This window comes from Dendrobates tinctorius, unplaced genomic scaffold (assembly GCF_039654945.1).
Source record: "Dendrobates tinctorius isolate UK_male_01 unplaced genomic scaffold, ASM3965494v1 ptg000224l, whole genome shotgun sequence".
Taxonomy (NCBI): Eukaryota; Metazoa; Chordata; class Amphibia; order Anura; family Dendrobatidae; genus Dendrobates; species Dendrobates tinctorius.
The window spans coordinates 13,286,121-13,308,247 of NW_027361891.1; the positions used below are offsets into that span (position 1 = coordinate 13,286,121).

At 42.7% G+C, this 22,127-nt stretch overlaps 1 protein-coding gene across 2 annotated transcripts in view; it reads left to right on the forward strand.

Annotated features, from left to right (window-relative positions):
• Nucleotides 1-22,127, forward strand: part of TBC1D15 (TBC1 domain family member 15) — a 231,914-nt gene that overhangs the window by 49,041 nt on the left and 160,746 nt on the right. For both annotated transcript variants that reach the window (XM_073555537.1, XM_073555536.1), the window contains 3 exons: nucleotides 11,618-11,716; nucleotides 12,256-12,330; nucleotides 21,589-21,727. In XM_073555537.1, coding sequence (XP_073411638.1) covers nucleotides 11,618-11,716; nucleotides 12,256-12,330; nucleotides 21,589-21,727 — 313 coding nt within the window. The remainder of the gene's footprint in view (nucleotides 1-11,617; nucleotides 11,717-12,255; nucleotides 12,331-21,588; nucleotides 21,728-22,127) is intronic.

The following is a 22,127-nucleotide window of genomic DNA, read 5'->3' on the forward strand; positions in this document are numbered from 1 at the left end:
TCCACGACACCACTATTTCCCTCCCTGTATTCTTGGACAAAATTCTGAGAATCTTAAGGTAACCGGTGCTATGGTGATCAGTTGTAAGTCACTGGTGAGAGGGAGGTGGGAGGGACCTTTTAACCTCTCGTGGGTCGTGTTCCCCATTAGGGCGTGGAGACAACCTCCTATGCTGTCGTGGAAGGTTTCTAGAAACCGAATTACCGGTAAGTCTAATTCTATTTTTTCTCTTTCTTGATATCATTGTTTCCTAGGGATTCAAAATTGCTATTCGTAAAATATCAACATATATACAGCACTACAAAAACAATATACCAGCAATAAAATTGCCCACTCAGAGACATACAGACTGCACTGCCCATCAATGCAGCCTAATCAGGGCTCATCAATGCAGTCTGATCAGTTCCCATCAATGCAGCCTGATCAGTGCCCATCAGTGCAGCCTGATCAGTGCCCATCAGTGCAGCCTGATCAGTGCCCATCAGTGCAGCCTGATCAGTGCCTATCAGTGCAGCCTGATCAGTGTCCATCAGTGCAGCCTGATCAGTGTCCATCAGTGCAGCCTGATCAGTGTCCATCAGTGCAGCCTGATCAGTGTCCATCAGGGCAGCCTGATCAGTGTCCATCAGGGCAGCCTGATCAGTGTCCATCAGGGCAGCCTGATCAGTGTCCATCAGGGCAGCCTGATCAGTGTCCATCAGGGCAGCCTGATCAGTGTCCATCAGGGCAGCCTGATCAGTGTCCATCAGGGCAGCCTGATCAGTGTCCATCAGGGCAGCCTGATCAGTGTCCATCAGGGCAGCCTGATCAGTGTCCATCAGGGCAGCCTGATCAGTGTCCATCAGGGCAGCCTGATCAGTGTCCATCAGGGCAGCCTGATCAGTGTCCATCAGGGCAGCCTGATCAGTGTCCATCAGGGCAGCCTGATCAGTGTCCATCAGGGCAGCCTGATCAGTGTCCATCAGGGCAGCCTGATCAGTGTCCATCAGGGCAGCCTGATCAGTGTCCATCAGGGCATCCTGATCAGTGTCCATCAGGAAATCCTGATCAGTGTCCATCAGGGCATCCTGATCAGTGTCCATCAGTGCAGCCTGATCAGTGTCCATCAGTGCAGCCTGATCAGTGTCCATCAGTGCAGCCTGATCAGTGTCCATCAGTGCAGCCTGATCAGTGTCCATCAGTGCAGCCTGATCAGTGTCCATCAGTGCAGCCTGATCAGTGTCCATCAGTGCAGCCTGATCAGTGTCCATCAATGCAGCCTCACCAGTGCCCATATTGGTGGAACTCTACTTTTACCTCCGGCTCAGACTGGTATGCTGCCAGAATCCCCAATAGGCAGCATTGGTCCCTAAAAGGCAGGTAAATGTCCCCAATAGGCAGCATAAGTCTCCAATAGGTAGGTAAATGTCCCCAATAGGAAGGTAAATGTCCCCAATAAGTAGCACAGGTCCTCAATAGGCAGCATGGGTCCCCAGTAGGAAGGTAAATATCCCCAATAGGCAGGTAAATGTTCCCAATAGGCAGGTAAATGTCCCCAATAGGTAGCACAGGTATCCAGTAGGAAGGAAAATGTCCCCAATAGGTAGCACAGGTATCCAGTAGGAAGGTAAATGTCCCCAATAGGTAGCACAGGTCCTCAATAGGTAGCATAGGTCCCCAATAGGCAGGTAAATATCCCCAATAGGCAGGTAAATGTCCCCAATAGGTAGCACATGTCCACAGTAGGCAGGTAAATGTCCCCAATAGGCAGCACAGGTCCCCAATAGGCAGGTAAATGTCCCTAATAGGCAGAATAGGTCCCCAATAGGTAGGTAAATGTCCTCAATAGGCAGGTAAATGTCCCCAATAGGCAACACCGGTCCCCAATAGGCAGCACATGTCCCCAATGGGCAGGAAAATCATAGAATCATAGAATCGTAGAGTTGGAAGGGACCTCCTGGGCCATCTGGTCCAACCCCCTGCTCAAAGCAGGATTCGCTAAATCATCCCAGTCAGATGTCTGTCCAGCCTCTATTTGAAGACATCCATTGAAGGAGAACTCACCACTTCTCGTGGCAGCCTGTTCCACTCATTGATCACTCTAACTGTCAAAAAGTTTTTTCTAATATCTAATCTGTGTCTCCTCCCATTCAGTTTCATCCCATTGCTTCTAGTCTTTCCTTGTGCAAATGAGAATAAAGTTGATCCTTCTACAATGTGACAGCCCTTTAGATATTTGTAGACAGCTATTAAGTCTCCTCTCAGTCTTCTCTTTTGCAAACTAAACAATCCCAAATCCTGCAACCTTTCCTCATAAGACAGGGTTTGCAGACCGGTCACCATTCTGGTCGCTCTTTTCTGTACTTGCTCCAGTTTGTTGATGTCTTTTTTAAAATGTGGTGCCCAAAACTGGACACAATATTCCAGATGAGGTCTGACCAAAGAGGAGTAGAGGGAAATAATGACTTCACGTGATCTAGACTGTATGCTTCTGTTAATACATCCTATAATTGCATTTGCCTTTTTTGCTGCTGCATCACACTGTTGACTCATATTCAGTCTGTGATCTATTAGTATACCCAAGTCTTTTTCACATGTGCTGTCACTTAGCCCTATTCCTCCCATTCTATATATGCTTTTTTCATTTTTATTGCCCAGATGTAGTACTTTGCATTTCTCCCTGTTAAAAACCATTCTGTTAGTTGCTGCCCACTTCTCCAGTTTATTTAAATCTTTTTGAATCCTCTCTCTCTCTTCTCTAGTATTAGCTATCCCTCCTAGCTTTGTGTCATCAGCAAATTTAATCAGTTTACCCTCAATTCCTTCATCTAAATCATTGATAAAGATGTTGAACAATACAGGGCCCAGGACAGAGCCCTGTGGTACCCCACTTGAGACATTCTTCCAACTGGATGTGCAGCCATTTACGACCACTCTTTGGGTCCGATCACTAAGCCAGTTATGAATCCACCTAACAGTTGCCTTGTCCATTCCATACTTAGTCATTTTTTCAATAAGGATTGTATGAGAGACTTTGTCAAATGCTTTGCTGAAGTCAAGATATACTATATCTACAGCATTTCCTTGATCCACCCAATCAGTGATACCGTCATAGAAGGAAATTAAGTTAGTCTGACATGACTTATTAGTTACAAACCCATGCTGACTCTGTTTAATCACTTCATTCTTATCCAGGTATTGACATACATGTTGTTTAATAATTTGTACAAAGATCTTTCCTGGTACAGAAGTCAGACTCACCGGCCTATAGTTGCCTGGGTCCACCTTCTTCCCCTTTTTGAAGATAGGAACAACATTTGCTCTTCTCCAGTCTTCTGGCACTTCTCCTGTTCTCCAAGAATTTTCAAAGATTATGGAGAGGGGTTCAAAAATTTCTTCTGCTATCTCCTTCAGTACTCTGGGGTGTAATTCATCTGGACCTGGAGACTTGAATTCATTTAGGTTAGCTAAGTGTTTCCTCACTATCTTTCTGTTTATAGATATCCTGGATTCTTCTATTCCCTTAATAGGGCAGTAAAAAACAGTTGATGTTACATTTCCTTTCTGAGAGAAAACAGATGCAAAATAGGAATTTAAAAGTTCAGCCTTCTCAACATCCTGTCTTACCATTTCATCATTTTCATCCTGTAAAAATCCTATAGCATCTTTGACTTTTCTTTTACTTTTGACATATCCCCAAAATCCTTTATTATTGCTTTTGACGTCTCTTGCAAGCCTCAATTCATTGTCAGCTTTAGCTAATCTGTTTTGTGCCCTGCAGGTTCTGCAGACAGCATTATATTCTTCTTTAGATATGCCTCCCTCTTTCCATTTTATAAACATTTTTTTCTTCCTTTTTAGCATGTGCTTAAGTTCTGTGTTCATCCATCCTGGTTTCCTTAAATGCTTCCTATTCTTCCCTCTTTTCGGAATTGTTAACAACTGTGCTTTGAGAATTTCATTTTTCAAGATTTCCCATCCTTCCTGGACATTTTTGTCTTTAACGATATCCAGCCATTGGATCCCTCCAATTCTCTTTCTGAATCCCTTAAAATCTGCCTTTCTGAAATCTAACCTTGACGTCGGAGTCTTCACAGGTCTTCCGCCTCTAGTTATCCAAAATTCTAAAATAGCATGGTCGCTACCTCCTAGGGTCCCAGCCACTTTTACCTCCTCAACCATTTCCTCCCTGTTTATAAGGATTAGATCCAAGGTAGCAGTTCCCCTTGTTTTCTCCCTTACCTTTTGGAAGATAAAGTTGTCAGCAAGAGAGGATAAGAATTTCCTTGACCTGTTAGTTTTGCCTGAGAGAGATTCCCAACAAATGTCTGGATAGTTGAAATCTCCGATGACAACTATGTCATATTTTTTGGAGAACTTGGCCATTTGATGCATAAAGAGTTCATCCATATCTTCAGCTTGCACAGGCGGCCTGTAGTAAGTGCCTACAATGGTGTCCTTTCCATTGTTCTGTCCTTGTATTCTTACCCAAACAGTTTCCACAGAACTCCCAGTCTCTGAAGCTTCAATCTCTGTGCAGATATACGCGTTTCTAATATACAATGCGACACCCCCTCCTCGTTTATCAAGTCTGTTTCTTGCAAATAAGTTGTATCCTTCTAGTCTTGTATTCCAATCATGTGTATTGTCCCACCAAGTTTCAGTGATTCCAATGACATCATATTTCTTTTCCTGTGTTAGTAGTTCCAATTCTCCTTGTTTGTTGCCCATGCTTTGTGCATTAGTATAGAAACATTTTAGTTTGTGATTGGTTTCTCTTTCTCCAATATTTTTATTAATTAGATTCTTTTGTCTTTGTTCTTCCTTTCCACTTCTAATAGCAGAGTTCTCAATAGCATTTGTCAGGTGTATGGCTTTTTCTGGTCTTTTGCTTCCCTTCCCATGTTGTTCTAGTTTAAAGCTCTCCTTACAAGTGTAGCAAGGCGACTTCCATATACATGCTTTCCAGTCTTCGTAAGGTGCACCCCATCTCTAGCAAGTAGTCCATCGTATAAGTAGTTCACTCCGTGATCCAGAAATCCAAATCGTTGCTGACGGCACCATCGACGTAGCCAGTTGTTCACCTGCAGAATCTTATTCCACCTCCTTGTTCCATGGCCATCCACTGGGAGGATGGAAGAGAAGACCACCTGTGCTCCCAGTTCTTTCACTTTCTTGCCTAAGTCTTCAAAGTCTCTGCAGATGGTTTCCAGGTCGTTTCTTGTGGTGTCATTTGTCCCCACATGTAGTAGCAGGAATGGGTAGTCATCTGTAGGTCTGAAGAGTCCTGATATCCTGTCAGACACATCTTTAATTTTTGCACCTGGAAGACAGCACATTTCTCTTGAAGTTATATCCGGTCTGCAGATAGCGGCCTCTGTTCCTCTCAACAGGGAATCCCCCATGACCACCACTCTCCGTTTCTTCTTCACAACATTTTTCTTTCTCCATCCAGGAGGACTCTGAAGGCGTACAAGGTTGCTGTTTGTTGGCAAAGTCTTATCCTGATGTATTTCTTCATCGTTTTCCTGCGTGAGAGCCTGGTACTGGTTTCTGAGCAGTATGGGTGCTGACTGCCTCCTGATCCTCCTGCTTCTCTGGGTCACATGTCTTCATTCCTCTGTTTCTTCAGGTGCACTTCGAATTTCTTCTCTTCCTGTAACATGAAGAGATAATTCTGCTCTGTCCAAGAACTATTCATCTTCCTTAATGATCTTCAATGTAGCTAACCTCTCTTCGAGATTTTGCAACTTTTCCTCCAACAGGGACACAAGCTTGCATTTGTGGCATGTGAAGTTTGGCTTTTCCACTGGTAAATCTGTGAACATGTAGCAAGAAATGCAGCTCACCAAATGGCTCCTGGCCTCTTCCATCTTGAGATTTCTTAAAAACGATGAAAGATGAACCAAAATTCTCGGCGCGCGGTTTTTCCGATTTCCTCTTTTCAGCTGCAACGGCCAAAACCCAGTGATCGTTGAGCTCGCGGAGACTCTTCACTTATCCCAGAAGGCACTGGGAATATGCAAATGACCTCCTCAAGACTCTTCCCCTGGTTTTCCGATTTCCTCTTTTCAGCTGCAACGGCCAAAACACAGTGATCGTTGAGCTCGCGGAGACTCTTATCCCAGAAGGCACTGGGAATATGCAAATGATCTCCTCAAGACTCTTCCCCTGATTTTCCGATTTCCTCTTTTCAGCTGCAACGGCCAAAACCCAGTGATCGTTGAGCTCGCGGAGACTCTTCACTTATCCCAGAAGGCACTGGGAATATGCAAATGACCTCCTCAAGACTCTTCCCCTGGTTTTCCGATTTCCTCTTTTCAGCTGCATGTCCCCAATAGGCAGCACAGGTCCTCAATAGGCAGCATAGGTCCCCAGTAGGAAGGTAAATGTCCCCAATAGGCAGCACAGGTCCCCAATAGGCAGGAAAACGTCCCCAAAAGGCAGCACAGGTCCCCAATAGGCAGGAAAATGTCCCCAAAAGGCAGCACAGGTCCCCAATAGGCAGGAAAATGTCCCCATAGGCAGCACTGGTCCCCAATAGGCAGGAAAATGTCCCCAATAGGCAGCACTGGTCCCCAATAGGCAGGAAAATGTCCCCAATACGTAGCACAGGTCCCCAATAGGCAGGTAAATGTCCCCATTAGGCAGCATAGGTCCCCAGTAGGAAGGAAAATGTCCCCAATAGGCAGCACAGGTCCACAATAGGCAGGAAAATGTCCCCAAAAGGCAGCACAGGTCCAAAATAGGCAGCATTGGTCCCCAATAGGCAGGAAAATGTCCCCAAAACATAGCACAGGTCCTCAATAGGCAGCATAGGTCCCCAGTAGGAAGGTAAATGTCCCCAAAAGGTAGCACAGGTCCCCAATAGGCAACGCAGGTCCCCAATAGGCAGCACAGGTCCCTATTAGGCAAGTAAATGTCCCCAATAGGACCGGCATTAAAAAAAAAAAAAAAAAGTACTCACCTATGTCCCCCGCTGCTCTGAAGAGGCGCCCGCTCGTCTCCGTCTTCTTCCGGCACAGGCGGCGTGACGTCATCAGGCCACGCAGGCGTTATGACGCAGGCGTCACGTCGTCTGTGTGCACTGTGCTGCATTCGGAGGGCGGCGCAATGCCTTTCCTCAGCGCCTCGTCCCGCCCGCGATTACAGGGCCTACCGGCGTTGAACTGCAGTGCAGTTCAATGTCGGCCTGGTCAGGGGCCGGATAACAGTCTACGGCGGGCCGCATGTGGCCCGCGGGCCGTAGTTTGAGGACCCCTGGGTTAAAGTGTCCAGTAATGAAAGGTATGCAAATTGTATCTTCAGAGAGGAAGAGGACTAGAACTCTAGTGCCACCTATTGGAAGTAGCAATCCTAAAAGTAAGTATCGACCCTTTAACGAGCTTTGTTACATGACTTAGGATAAAAGCCAAGCCAGAATCTCAATTTGCAGACACTGTGTTTCAGGGTACTGCCCCTTTTCAGTGCATAGTGTGAGATCTGGTTTGGCTGTGAGAGAGCCGTCTGACCGATATCCAAGAAGTATCATTTCTCCTTGCGGAGAATGACATGCCCAGCATGTCGAGATGAGGAGACTGAAAGGCTTACAGACAACCTGTCCTGTTGAAACTGGTATCGGATCTGCAGGTAGGTTGTCATAGAGCAGGAGATAACCAGATTGATATACTTTTTTGTTGGTAAATATTCAGTAAAACTTGCACTTTATTAATTGAAAACCGTGGTGTTTCCTTTCACAAGACGAGACAGGTATAAGCTTCTGGGGTAAGTACTAGTCCTAGTATTTTACCCATAGCCAGCAGTTAAAGGGAAGGTGCCATCCCAAAAAATTTTTTTCAACAATTGAAAAAATGTAAAGAATTAATGTTTACATTTTCTTAAAAAATATTATCATTTGTTTTTAATTTTGTAAAATATGAAAAATAATTTTAAAAAGTTTGGCATTTCCACTTGTTAACACTAGGGGGAGCAGCTACTGAAGTTTGGCACAAAAACCTAGTGTACAACTAGCTCACATTACTGTCCTGCAGTAATTATGGGCGTACAGTGTCCATGATGTTTGATTTTGATATATGATCATGCCCTAAAATGGACACTGTATGGGTGGAATCTGCTGACATGGGGGTGGTGTCACTCCTCTCCTCCCCTACTGGGTGTTTGCTAAGGGAAAAGAGAGGATGACATTTAGGAACACAGTGAGCAGCCATTTTGATGGGGCCTGCAAAGTTACTGACTGTCTTTTCATATAAAGTCTGGATCAGAACAGGTCACCAATCAGCAGAAATGTTTCCTGGATTTCTGTGGAGCAGACAAGTAGACGGTCCATCCATGTGTATAAAACACAGCGCTCTATGTACAATCCCTGGCACCGAACAGGGTGCCCCCCACAGACCAGCACACTGCTCTTCTGAAATACTCTGTGCTGCTGTCACCCTGCTCCTTCCACCATACATCAGGCCCCTGTCGCCTCGCTTTCACACATCGCCAGGACAGGATCTGAGGAGAGGAATGGGGTCTTCGGTCACCGAGGATCGCAGGCAGCAAGGATTCTGGGAGCAGGGTGACAGCAGCACAGAGTATTTCAGGAGAGCAGTGCGCTGGTCTATGGGGGGCACAGAGGGAGATATATGGGGGAGGAGCAGGGAGACAGCAGCACAGAGTATTTCAGGAGAGCAGTGTGCTGGTCTATGGGGGGCACAGAGGGAGATATATGGGGGAGGAGCAGGGAGACAGCAGCACAGAAATCCAGGAAACATTTCTGCTGATTGATGGCCTGTTCTGATCAAGACTTTGCATGCAAAGACCCCATTCCCCTCCTCAGATTCTGTCCTGGCGATGTGTGAAAGCGAGGCGACAGGCGCAGTCCGGGGTGACGCTGGGAAGCAGGCTGGGGGGGAATGGAGCCATACAGTAGTAAAAATGAGACCCCTCTCTTCAGCTGCCTCACCAGCCCTCCCCTGACTGCACCTATTACCCCTGTCCCGTGTGCAGGTGCTCAGCCAGAACCACCCTAGAATGGGTCCCCTTTTAGCAGATCACAAATAATACCGCCATATACTTCACACACAATGCCGCCATATAGATCATACACAATACCACCATGTAGATCACACATAAAACCAGCAGGGTGACAGCAGCGCAGAGTATTTCAGGAGAGCAGTATCACACGGCAGAGAATTAGATACACGGCTCAGCAGACAGTATCACACAGGAGAGGATTAGATACACGGCTCAGCAGACAGTATCACACAGGAGAGGATTAGGTACACGGCTCAGCAGACTGTCACACAGGAGAGGATGAGATACACGGTTCAGCAGTCAGTATCACACAAGAGAGGATTAGGTACACGGCTCAGCAGACTGTCACACAGGAGAGGATTAGATACACGGCTCAGCAGACAGTATCACACAGGAGAGGATTAGATACACGGCTCAGCAGACAGTATCACACAGGAGAGGATTAGATACGCGGTTCAGCAGTCAGTATCACACAGGAGAGGATTAGATACACGGTTCAGCAATCAGTATCACACAGGAGAGGATTAGATACACGGCTCAGCAGACTGTATCACACAGGATAGGAATAGATACACGGCTCAGCAGACTGTATCACACAGGAGAGGATTAGATACATGGGTCAGCAGTCAGTATCACACAGGAGAGAATTAGATACACGGCTCAGCAGTCAGTATCACACAGGGGAGGATTATATACACGGCTCAGCAGTCAGTATCACACAGGAGAGGATTAGATACACGGATCAGCAGTCAGTATCACACAGGATAGGATTAGATACACGGCTCAGCAGTCAGTATCACACAGGATAGGATTAGATACACAGCTCAGCAGTCAGTATCACAGGAGACAGTATTACAGATATGCTCACACTGGTGTAACTGCCCCCCCCCCCATACACTAGACTATGGGCTGTATATGTCACTGTCCTCAGACAGCCATAAAAGCAAAGGTGTCAGATTACCGGAGATCACTGGGGCTGTGAGTGAGGAGGCGGAGACAGAGCAGGAAGACAGTGGAGCTGGAGCAGGAAGCACGGTGCAGAAAGTGGAGCTCAGCAGATAGCACTGGGCTACAGTAAAATGGCGCCCAGCCACACCTACAGCAGTGAATGGTGCAGCCCACAGGGGCGTGCCCAGTTCTCTGCTAATGAGGCTGCAATGTGGGGTCGGGAACCGACCGCAGTCTCCTATGTCCAGGGACGGCCATATTTGCAGACTGTATGAGTCCTCCACAGATCTGCAAATCAAGATGGCAGCGCCCAGTGGCTACATTAAAACATTATTACAAACAAGCCATAAATCCTGGTTAGTACAACATTTGCTGAAACAACATGTTTTGTTACTTACTCTTTTTTTGCAAATTATATAAAATTGCGGCACCTTCCCTTTAAAGATGTGACCTACTGCACACGTCCTGGTAGGTGAATTGGAGTCTGTCTGCAAATGTCTGATTTGCTGTCAGTAAACATCTGGCTTAGTTGTCCTTAAAAGGCTTTGTATGATGATGTCAGATGAGTTTGCTGAGTTACTTGGAAAACCCAATGTAAACATCAGCAAAGTCAGGCGGTGTTGGGAGCAAGTTTCGGCTTCTGGAGCAGGGTGCAGGGCCCAGTCTTGAGACTTGTGTAACAGCGCTTGCGTTAATCTCAAACACTGATAATACAGCATCACAATGCACCTGCACAAACAGTCACTCCATCTTCCATGTACTACCATTCTAGCCCTCGAGCATTCATACATGATATCCGTGTGACTAACCAATCCACTTGTGCAAGCAATCACCCAAGCTTTAGGCTATGTGCCCACATATGTAGAAAATTTCTGCTTCAAAACCGGACACCTTCCCAGAAAATGCGCGTTTTATTTCCACACGTTTTTTGCTTAAAAACCGCACATTTTTTATGCGTTTTTTTCCGCGCGTTTTCTGACTCATAGAAAATAGCAAAAACGCGGACTTTTCCGTAAAATTAATGAGCATGCTGCGTTTTCTACCGCTGAGGCTAGTTTCACACTAGCGTTCTTGTGCGCAGGGCCGCCGCTAAGCCCCGCCCCCGGCTTCGCCCCCTCTGGTCAGTTCCTCCTCTGATCGCATCAGGCTGCATGCGATCAGTGTATCCTATATTTAGCGTTGGATACGCTGATCGTGCGCTAGTCTGATTTTGCTGGCGCTGCGCTCAGAGCACAAAAATGCAACACAGCGCGTTTTCGTGCGCTGGGCGCAGCGCCAGCAAGATCAGTCCAGCGCACGATCAGCATATCCAACGCTAAATATAGGATACACTGATCGCATGCAGCCTCATGCGATCAGAGGAGGAACTAACCAGAGGGGGCGCGGCTGAGGGCAGGGCTTAGCGGCAGCCCTGCGCTGCGCACAAGAACGCTAGTGTGAAATTAGCCTAAGCATTTTTTGCGTGGAAAAAATCGCATCAATGTGCACAAAAAGTGCGAAATTCATTTAAAATGAATGGAATGCTTCTTCTGTGACCGGGACAAACTCTTCAAAATCGCTTAACGCTTACGTGGGCACAAAGCCTTACAAACCCAATGAACATGATGTATTCATAGGTAAAGGAGATTTATTTTTTTTGCTAGGAATTGAAACCTTTTATTTTACTTTGCAGGTGGTCTATGACCAGGAAGGGGTCTTTATACATTCATCATGTGGGAAATTAGAAGATCAAGACAGCCTTATTCCCGGAATCCTGCATGTTATAGAGAAGGTATTGTTTTCTCAATCTGAAGTATATAATTGGTTATTTGCGGTGGAAAGTGTTGCGTAACGTCATTGGTTTTAATGTATCGGTCTAGAACTGGAGTTGCTCCAAGTGAATAATGGACATAACTTCAGATGTGTTGCTGGCTGAACATACAAGATGGCTGTGACCACCTTATTGGTCTTGTAAGGACGTAATGCATTTGCATTGTACATTTGCTGGAGATAAGTGCACTCATGCGTGTATAATGTGTCTGTTGCGGTGCAGAAGGATAAATGTACTCATTAGTGCATAGTACATTTCCAAGGGGAACAGTCACTCCAATTTATTATATCTGACCCCAGCCAAACGTTTTCTTTGTATGTATGTGCAAAGTGGCCTTTAATAGGACACGTAGCAGCCGAGAGCCGCATACTTCCAGAATTAGTTTCCAACATATATAGCATGTAATTTAATATGACAGAATTGTGCCCTTTGCTCATTTTCATTTTTTTGTGTATCTGAACGTAATCTCATATTTTTGTTGTCTTTTATTTGGCTTGAAGGATATGGAAATCATTGTAGATTGGAGACCTCTTGAAGAAACTCTGGACTCGTCCAATATACTTTGTGCTGTAAAGGTATGTTACCTGTCCAGAGAGGATAAACTCAAGGATTCACACCTGAAGCACCTGAACTGCCAATTTTATGGCACCATCCCACGGAGCAGACGCCTGGCGGGCCAGATTTAGCTGTGATGTTGGCATTGCTTTCAATCTGATTAGCACATTTTTGTTCAATGATTGTTAATGGCTGTCTTTTCTTAGCAGTCAGTTTGAAAATTTTTCAGACTCCTGTATATGTTGTCAGGAGCATTTCGGCTGGCACTCTCTTGGTCTACACGTTACACCGAGCGCCCAGTTTTGGCTTCCATGGGTGATACTGTATGCAGGAAAAATCTATATTTGTATTACTTGTCTCACAATCTGTGGTGTAACTACAGATATTGACCACAGAAGTAAAAAAATAGTGTTCACATTTTTACTAGAGATGAGGGAACCCTTGAATGTCCGTGTTCGGACGGACTTTTTTTTTTTTTTTTTTAAAGTTCGTGTTGTGAACAACTTTTGGGGTCCGATTTCTCCTGTTACCCTTGTGAAAATAAAAAATTGGGGGCTAAAAGATAATTTTTGTGGGAAAAAAAAAGATTTTTTATTTTCACGACTCTACGTTATAAACTTCTGTGAAGCACTTGGGGGTTCAAAGTGCTCACCACACATCTAGATAAGATCCTTGAGTGGTCTAGTTTCCAAAATGGTGTCATTTGTGGGGGGTTTCCACTGTTTAGGCACATCAGGGGCTCTCCAAACGCAACATGGCATCTGATCTCAGTTCCAGTCAATTCTGCATTGAAAAGGTCAAATGGCGCTCCTTCCTTTCCGAGGTCTGCTTTGCACCCAAACAGTGGTGTACCCCAAATATGGGGTATCTGTGTATTCGGGAGAAATTGCACAAAAAAATTTGTGGTTTATTTTCTCTTTTTACACTTGTGAAAATAAAAAAATTGGTTCTGTAGTAAAATGTGAAAAAAAGTTAAATGTTTATTTTTTCCTTCCACATTCCATTCATTCATGTGAAGCACCTGAAGGGTTAATAAACTTCTTGAATGTGGTTTTGAGTACCTTGAGGGGTGCAATTTTTAGAATGGTATCACCTTTAGGTATTTTCTGTCATTTTGACCCCCAAACTCATTTCAAATGTGAGGTGGTCCCTAAAAAAAATGGTTTTGTAAATTTTGTTTTAAAAATGAAAAATCGCTGGTCAACTTTTAACCCTTTTAACTTCGTAACAAAAAACAATTTTGTTTCCAAAATTGTGCAGATATAAAGTAGACATGTGGGAAATGTTCTTTATTAACTATTTTGTGCGATATGACTCTCTGATTTAAGGGCATAAAAATTAAAAGTTTGAAAATTGCAAAACTTTCTAAATTTTCGCCAAATTTCCATTTTTTTAAACAAATAAACGCAAGTCATATCAAATAAGTTTTACCCCTATCATAAAGTACAAGATGTCACGAGAAAACAATGACAGAATCACCAGGATCCGTTGAAGCGTTCTAGAGTTATGACCTCAGAATTGAAAAAATTGGCCCGGGCACAAAGGCAAAAACAGGCTCTGGTGCGAAAGGGTTAATAACGATTGTCCCACGACGATCTCCCATGGAGAGCTGTCACTTCAGCAGATGTGACCGCTCTCCAGGGGCTCCGGTGATACAGTGACGGAGATAGTCCTCTGCACTGTATCACTTCGCCGCCAACAGGTCACTGGAGTTCACTTGTATGTTTTCGGTTAAAACATGACAAAGACCAAGCCAAATTTATCACCAGATGTCAGAAAGCTTATTATTTTGAGAGTGAAGTCAGGTAAAAGCCAAAGAGAGGTAGCTATGGAATTCAGCTGTTCTCAGAGTCAAGTGTCACATATAGTAAAGAAAGAAAGAGAAGCTTATGGAACAGCAGACAAAGCTAGAAGTGAACGACCACAGAAAACTTCCTTCAAAGTTGATCACATTTTTAAGAAAAAGTCAGTATCTGATGTCCATAAAAGAGCTGTACAGATTTTGCATGAAATGAACAAAGAATATGGGGTCAAAGGGAGCCATCAAACTGGATCGATGGCTAAGAGCAGTAGGGTTGAATGCACGAGTTCCAGTCAAGAAGCCTTTCATCTCTCTAAAGAATCGGAAGGTCTGACTTGAGTTTGCCAAAAAACAGTCAATGGAAAGAGTCAGATTAGTCTAAGGTGTTATGGTCTGATGAATCCATGTTCAAGCTGTTTGGTAGTGATGGCAAGTACTATATATAGCGCCTAATTGGAAAACGTAATTATGTAAAGTACCAAACACCTACAGTGAAACATGGTGATGGCAATGTCATAGTTTGGGGCTGCTTTTCTGCATCTGCCACTGGCCATCTGCATAGAACTGATGGAAATTTGAATGCTATCATGTACAATGATATACTGGAGAATGTAATGCTGGCAGATGGTAAAACCAAAGTAGGCAGGGGCTGGAAATTCCAGCAAGGCAATGATCCTAATCACACATCCATTTTAGTCAAAAATTAACAAAGCAAAATGTTTGCCTGTTGCAATGGCCAAGCCAATCACCTGATTTAAACTGTATGGAGCATCTTTGGTATGAGTTAGGGTGATGAGTTGGGGCCCGTACCCATAGCAATAAAGATGAATTGTTTGCAGATTGGCAAATGGAATGGAGCAAGATCCCTCAGGATGTCTTATCACCCTAATGGCTTCAATGCCCCATCGGTGTGGTGCAGTAAATAAAGTTATGCTGCAAAATACTAAGTTACGGCTTGTAAACAATGAATTACTCTCCATGTTGTGATCGATAAATAGTCAGTTTTCTTTAATTACTGTAAATGACCCATACCTGTATTCTAAAGTATTATGGTTAAAATTAAGGTCTTGCATGATGACAACTTCATGCACTTTCATTTCATCACCAGGAAAATGATGGCATTACAACAACCAGACAGAAGTATTCACACTTGAACCCCTTTGAGACCTTGCCCTTTTTCGTTTTTGTGTTTATCACTCCCCTTCTTTCCAGAGCCATAACTTTTTATTTTTTTGTGTATATGCCATGTGAGGCTTGTTTTTTGCGGGACAAGTTGTACTTTTGAACGACATCATTGGTTTTACCATATCACATACTCAAAAATGGAAAAAAAGATTCAAAGTGCGGTGAAACTGCAATTCCACAACTTTTTTTTTTTTTTTTACTCAAAAAGCTAAAACTGTGCCATTATGATTCTCCATGTCATTACGAGTTCATTGACACCAAACACGTCTAGGTTCTTTTTTATTTAAGTGGTGAAAAAAGAATCCAAAGTTTGTAAAAAAAAAATAAAAAAAAAAAAAAATTAAATAAATAAATACAAAATTTGCGCCATTTTTGCGATACTCGTAGCGTCTCCATTTTTCGTGATCTCGAGTTGGGCTTATTTTTTGCGTGCCAAGCTGACGTTTTTAGTGATACCATTCGGGTGCAGACACAATCTTTTAATCTCCCATCATTACATTTTAATGCAATGTTACGGTGACAAAAAACTTAATTCTGGCGTTTTGCCTATTTCTCGCTACGCCGTTTAGCGATCAAGTTAATCTTCTTTTTTTTTTTTTTTTTTTTTTTTTTTAACGCAGCGATACCAAATATGTGTTATATTAATTTTTTATTTTAAATGAGGCGAAAAGGGGGTGATTTAAACTTTTCTATATATTTTGTTTACTTTTTCAATATTTTTAAAAACTTTTTTATTCACACAGTGTGTTAAGATTACACGTGCTGTGTACTTATTCCCTGATCTCAGAAATTGATCTCATATCTAAGGCTGAGTTCACACGTGGCGTTTTTTTCGCGTTTCCGCGGCGGTTTTAACCGCGCGATTTTGCCGCGAAAAATAAGCATCCCATGGATTCCTATGGGATTCCGAAATGCTGTACTAATGCTGCGGTTTTTACCGCGGCGGAATCGCTTTGCGGTAAAAAACGCAGCATGCTCATTAATTTGCGGAATCGCGGCGATCCCGCACCCATAGGAATGCATTGTTCCCGCTTACTTCCCGCATGTGGCTGTGCACACCATACGGAAAGTAAGCAGAACAATTGCGGATGGTACCCACGGTCCGGAGGAGAGGAGACTGTCCTCCGGGCTTTGGGTACCATATCCCTGTAAAAAATAGAATTTAAAATAAAAAATATTGTTATTTTTACCTTCCGGCGTCCCGCGCAGCCTTCCTGCCTCTCTCCACGCTCCCGGTCCCAGTAAGCCTTTGCGAAAATGCCCGCGATGGCGTCCGTTCTCGCGGGATCGCGAAGTCTCGCGGTCATTCGCGCGACGTCATCACGAATGACCGCGAGACATCGCGATCCCGCGAGAACGGACGTCATCGCGGGCATTTTCGCAAAGGATTACTGGGAACGGATGCGTGGGACGTCGGAAGGTGAGAATAACACTATTTTTTATTTTTTTTTACATTCTATCTTTTACTACTGAGGCCGCATAGGCGGCCTCAGTAGTAAAAAGTTGGTCACACTCGTCAAACACTATGTTTGACGAGTGTGACCAACCTGTCAATCAGTTCTCCAAGCGATGCTACAGATCGCTTGGAAAACGCTAGCATTTTGCAAGCTAAATACGCTTGCAAAATGCTAGTTTTTCCGCGGGAAAATCGCGGGAATTTAAAATGCGATTTTCCCGCGGAATGGAATTCCGGAATTCTCGCGGTAATTTCCGCGAGAGTTCCAGTACGTGTGCACTTAGCCTAAGTGATATGGAATAAATATCTCATAGACCTGAGTCCCACCTCTAGGACCCTGATTTCTGAGCTTAGAATACCATTCATTGCCTCTCAGTAGGAAACGTTTAATGATGTAGGTACACTAAATGCTTAGTGCATTGGAGGTGATTTATTGTTTTACCATTAGGGCTAAGCTAACAGTCATGTTAGATGGATAATTTGGACCAAATGTGAGGCAGCAGTAGTGCACGCAGTAAGTTAGATGTGATCGGGGTCAGGGGGTTCTTGAGGCAGTGGTAGTATGGTGACAAACCATATTAATGCTTCCAGGTCATGCAATAAATAAAAATCAGTACTTCCCAAAGTAGCGCAGTTATTGGGAGTCAGTTGGGCTGTAATTGACTATGTACTAAGCCAGACCAACCTGTAAGAAATCTTCTTGTAAATCATTTTTTTTAAATTTTTTTTTTTTTTTTTAAGATTTACACACAGGGAAATTGAAAAATGTCAACCATCAGACAAACATTGGAGAAACACAGTTCTCCACCCAGGGCTGTGGAGTCGGAGTCGTGGAGTCGGAGTCGCAGTCGGTGCTCATTTTGGTGGAGTCAGAGTCGGAGTTGGAGTCGGTATAAAATGGACCGACTCCGACTCCTAAAATATATAATAAATTGGGTACAGTAATTCAATGCAGGATGTGCTGAATATTTTTTCATAGGAGTTTGTGAAAGTTATGAAATGTCCTATAAATGGCTGTTATATTCCTGATCTAAGGCTACATTCACACACAGCGTTTTTCCTGTGTTTTTTGAGGATACGTTTTTCAGCTGCAAAAGCTGATCATCTTTTTAAAAAACTGCATCACCTGAAAGGTTTTTGAGCTCATAGATAATGTTTTCAATAGCAAAAGCAGATTAGAAATCTGCTCTATCTATCCATTTATCCATATCTGTCTATCCATATCGTATCTGTACCAAAAAGAATGAAAACCAGGTAGTACACCAATATATATTCTGTTCTATGTAAATATCTTGATTATTGGATCATAAAAATGATTAAATGTCTGAGGTTCACATTGTACTACAATAAATTTTTCACTTAAATATAAGCAATATGTGTGGGAGTCGGAGTCGGAGTCGTGGAGTCGGAGTCGGTGTAAGGGAAATTGAGGAGTCGGAGTCGCAGGTTTGGCTTACCGACTCCACAGCCCTGTCTCCACCCCCCAATCTTAAGAAGCATTAAACATGAGTTATTGATACATCTTGGCTCTGCAAAACCAGCATAATTAGGTGAACAAATATTTGAACATAGTAACAGTAGTCAACTCAATTACATATAGCTTGTGGAAGTATTAATAACACTTTAATTTTCAAAGAAGTTTAATTTGAGGCATCAGATAAACATAACCCAAAGCAAGCCAAGACAAAATCTCCTCAGTTCCCTAGATGTCAAAGCAGAGCCATCAATCCATAGACCCCATATCTTGTCAAAATTAGAGATAGCATCTCTAATTAGGTATATGCCTTTTTCCAAATTTACTAACCAGGTAACTTTATCAATAAACTTTGATCTCCTAGGCTCCTGATCTGCTGTCCATTTTTGGGCTATCAATTTTCTTGCCATATATAACATATGTGCCGCCGCAATTTTGCCGTACTCCTCAATAAACAGATCTTCAACATATCCCAATATACATACTAATGGGGTAAGCTCTACGTCTATTGAAAAAAACCTGTTAATCATTGCTACAACACTCTTCCAAAAGGACACCAACTTAGACAAGAGGATGTAATACCATCAATTACAATATTATAATATATATAGTAAATGTATAATAAACTAGTATACCCCCTCTTGAAAGTTAGATGGCAGACCATCCGGATAATAATTAAAACAAAAAACCACTGAGAATGGCGGAGATAAAAATAAGCAGGAGTCAGTGGGAAAAAAAAAATTAATAGAGAAAATTTATAAATTGATACTATAAAAACGCCGACTTTCATATAACCTTTATTAGATAATGGCACAAAAACACATAATAGATGTGCATAATATGATTAAAAGGCACATAACCGCAAATAAATACACATAGGACACCAGGAGTATAAAAAATCAGCTCAATGTTGAGATGTTAGAATCATGGAAACGCTTAATAAAAGAATAGGCTTAATTAGTAAAACCAGGCAGATTGCCTATAACACTAAAAAATGAAAAAATACCCACAAAGTGCTAATAAGGTGCAATAGTGCAAAAAAAAAATAAATATATATATATATAGCCACAGTAAACACACAACACTGTGTACAAGGAATTGTGCAATAATAGGGCAGTTATAAACATGATCTTTTACTCCCCAATTTTTTATTTTCCCAAGGGTAACAGGAGAAATTGGACCACAAAAGTTGTAGTCCAATTTGTCCTGAGTACGCTGATACCCCATATGTGGGAGAAAACTACTGTATGGGCACACGTTGGGGCTCGGAAGGGAAGTAGTGACGTTTTGGAATGCAGACTTTGATGGAAAGGTCTGCGGGTGTCATGTTGCCTTTGGAGAGCCCCTGATGTACCTAAACAGTGGAAACCCCAACAAGTTACCCCATTTTGGAAATTAGACCCCCCCAAGGAACTTATCTTGATGTGTAGTGAGAGCTTTGAACCCCCAAGTGCTTCACAGAAGTTTATAACTTAGAGCCATAAAAATAAAAAAATCATATTTTTTTCCACAAAAATATTTTTGCTCCCAATTTTTTATTTTCCCAAGGGTAACAGAAGAAATTGGACCCCAAGAGTTATTGTGCAATTTGTCCTGAGTAGGCTGATACCCCATATGTGGGGGTAAACCACTGTTAAGGCGCATGGCAGAGCTCGGAAGGGAAAGAGCACCGTTTTACTTTTTCAACGCAGAATTGGCTGAATTGAGATCAGACACCATGTCACGTTTGGAGAGCCCTTGATGTGCCTAAACAGTGGAAACCCCCCAATTCTAACTCCAACCCTTACCTCAACATACCCCTAACCCTAACCCAGCACACCCCTAACCCTAACTTTAGCCCCAACCCTAACTTTAGTCCCAACCCTAATCCTAATGGGAAAATGGAAATATATACATTTTCTTTTAATTTTATTATTTTTCCCTAACTAAGGGGGTGGTAAAGGGGGGTATGATTTACTATTTATAGTGGGTTTTTATGTTTGGCAGCTGTCACATGCTAAAAGACGCTTTTTATTGCAAAAAATAGTTTTTACATCACCACATTTTGAGAACTATAATTTTTCCATATTTTGGCCCACAGAGCCATGTGAGGTCTTATTGTTTGCGGGACAAGTTGACGTATTTATTGGTACCATTTTCAGACATTTTTTGATTGCTTTTTATTACGATTTTTGGGAGGCAGAATGAACAAAAACCAGCAATTCATGAATCTCTTTTGGGGGCGCGTTTATACCGTTCCGCATGTGGAAAAATTGATAAAGCATTTTTATTGTTTGGGTTAGTATGATTACAGCGATACCTCGTTTATATTTTTTTTTTATGTTTTGGCGCTTTTATACAATAAGATCAATTTTATATAAAAAAATAATTATTTTTGCATTGCTTTATTCTGCGAGTTATAACTTTTTTATTTTTTTTCGCTGATGACGCTGTATGGCGGCTCGTTATTTGCAGGACAAGATGACGCTTTCAGCAGTACCATGTTTATTTATATACGTCTTTTGATCACGTGTTATTCCACTTTTTGTTCGGCGGTATGATGATAAAGCATTTTTTTTTTTGCCCTTTTTTTTTTTTTTTTTTTTTTAAGGGGTTCACTAAAGGGGTTAACTAGTGGGATTGTTTTATAGGGCGGGCCGTTACTGACGCAGCAATACTAAATATGTGTCCTTTTTTATATTTACATTAAGAAATGTAGTTTTTGGAACAATTATTTATTTTTTGTTTAGGAATTTTTAAAAAATATTTTTACACATGTTAATTTTTTTTTTTACTTTGTCCCAGGGTGGGACATCACTGTATAGTGTCAGATCGCTGATCTCACACTTTGCAGAGCACTGTGTCAGATCAGCGATCTGACAGGCAGTGCAGGAGGCTTGCCGATGCGAGGCACTGACAAGCCACCTCCCTGAAGGACCCCACAGCCATCTTGGATCCGGGGGCCTGCAGGGAGGAGGCCCTTGGAACAACACAATCACATTATGTTGTTTTGAGGGACTCAGGGAAGCACGCTTGTCTCCCTGCGCGATGCTTCCCTATGCCAATGGAACGCTGCGATCATGTTTGATCGCAGTGTGCCGGGGGATAAAGTGCCGGGTGTCAGCTGTGATAATCAGCTGACAACCGGCCTCGATCAGCCGTGCTCAGCCATGTTCCCCCCCCGTGAGCGCAGCTGATCGCGTATGACGTACTATCTCATCCATGGGCATTAAGGCCCAGGGCACATGGACGGGATAGTACATCATATATCAAAAAGGGATTAAAATTTGTCCTTTAAGGTTAAAAAAAATAATGAAAAATCACCAATCTCTTTTTTAATTTTTGTATAATTTCTAACATATTTATATTGAATGTTTTTTAAGGACTCAAGTTCAGTTGTAGAGTGGAATCAGTCTCCAAAAGAAAAAAATGTTGGAGGTATCGAACATCAGAACAGCTATGAAGCAGATTGGGATGTGATTAACACCGTGTCTTTTAAGAAAAAGCAATTTCCGAACGGAGGTCTGTATGTAAATTCACATTGCATACATTAAAGGGGCAGTCCATTTCCTCAAATTAAATTTATATGTTTTATATTGCAAAGATATGTGATGTTCTAAAATATTGGTTTGCAGGTTTCCTAATTTCTGTCTCTAGTCATTGACAGGGAAGGGTCATCTGTCCTGGCCCTGTGATGAGTATTTTGGTGTATCATGGCCCCTTATGTAGCAGTCAGTTGGAACGAATCATAATTTTATCAGGACTATACCAATAGTGACTCTTCGAATTAGATGACAGCACAAAACTTTTAAAAGGTTATTCTCATCTTATTACACAGATAAAATTGCAAAGTACTTGTAAAAACATGCAACGTTACAATTTTCCATTTATGAAAACTCCTCTGTTCTCAAGAATGGAGGCA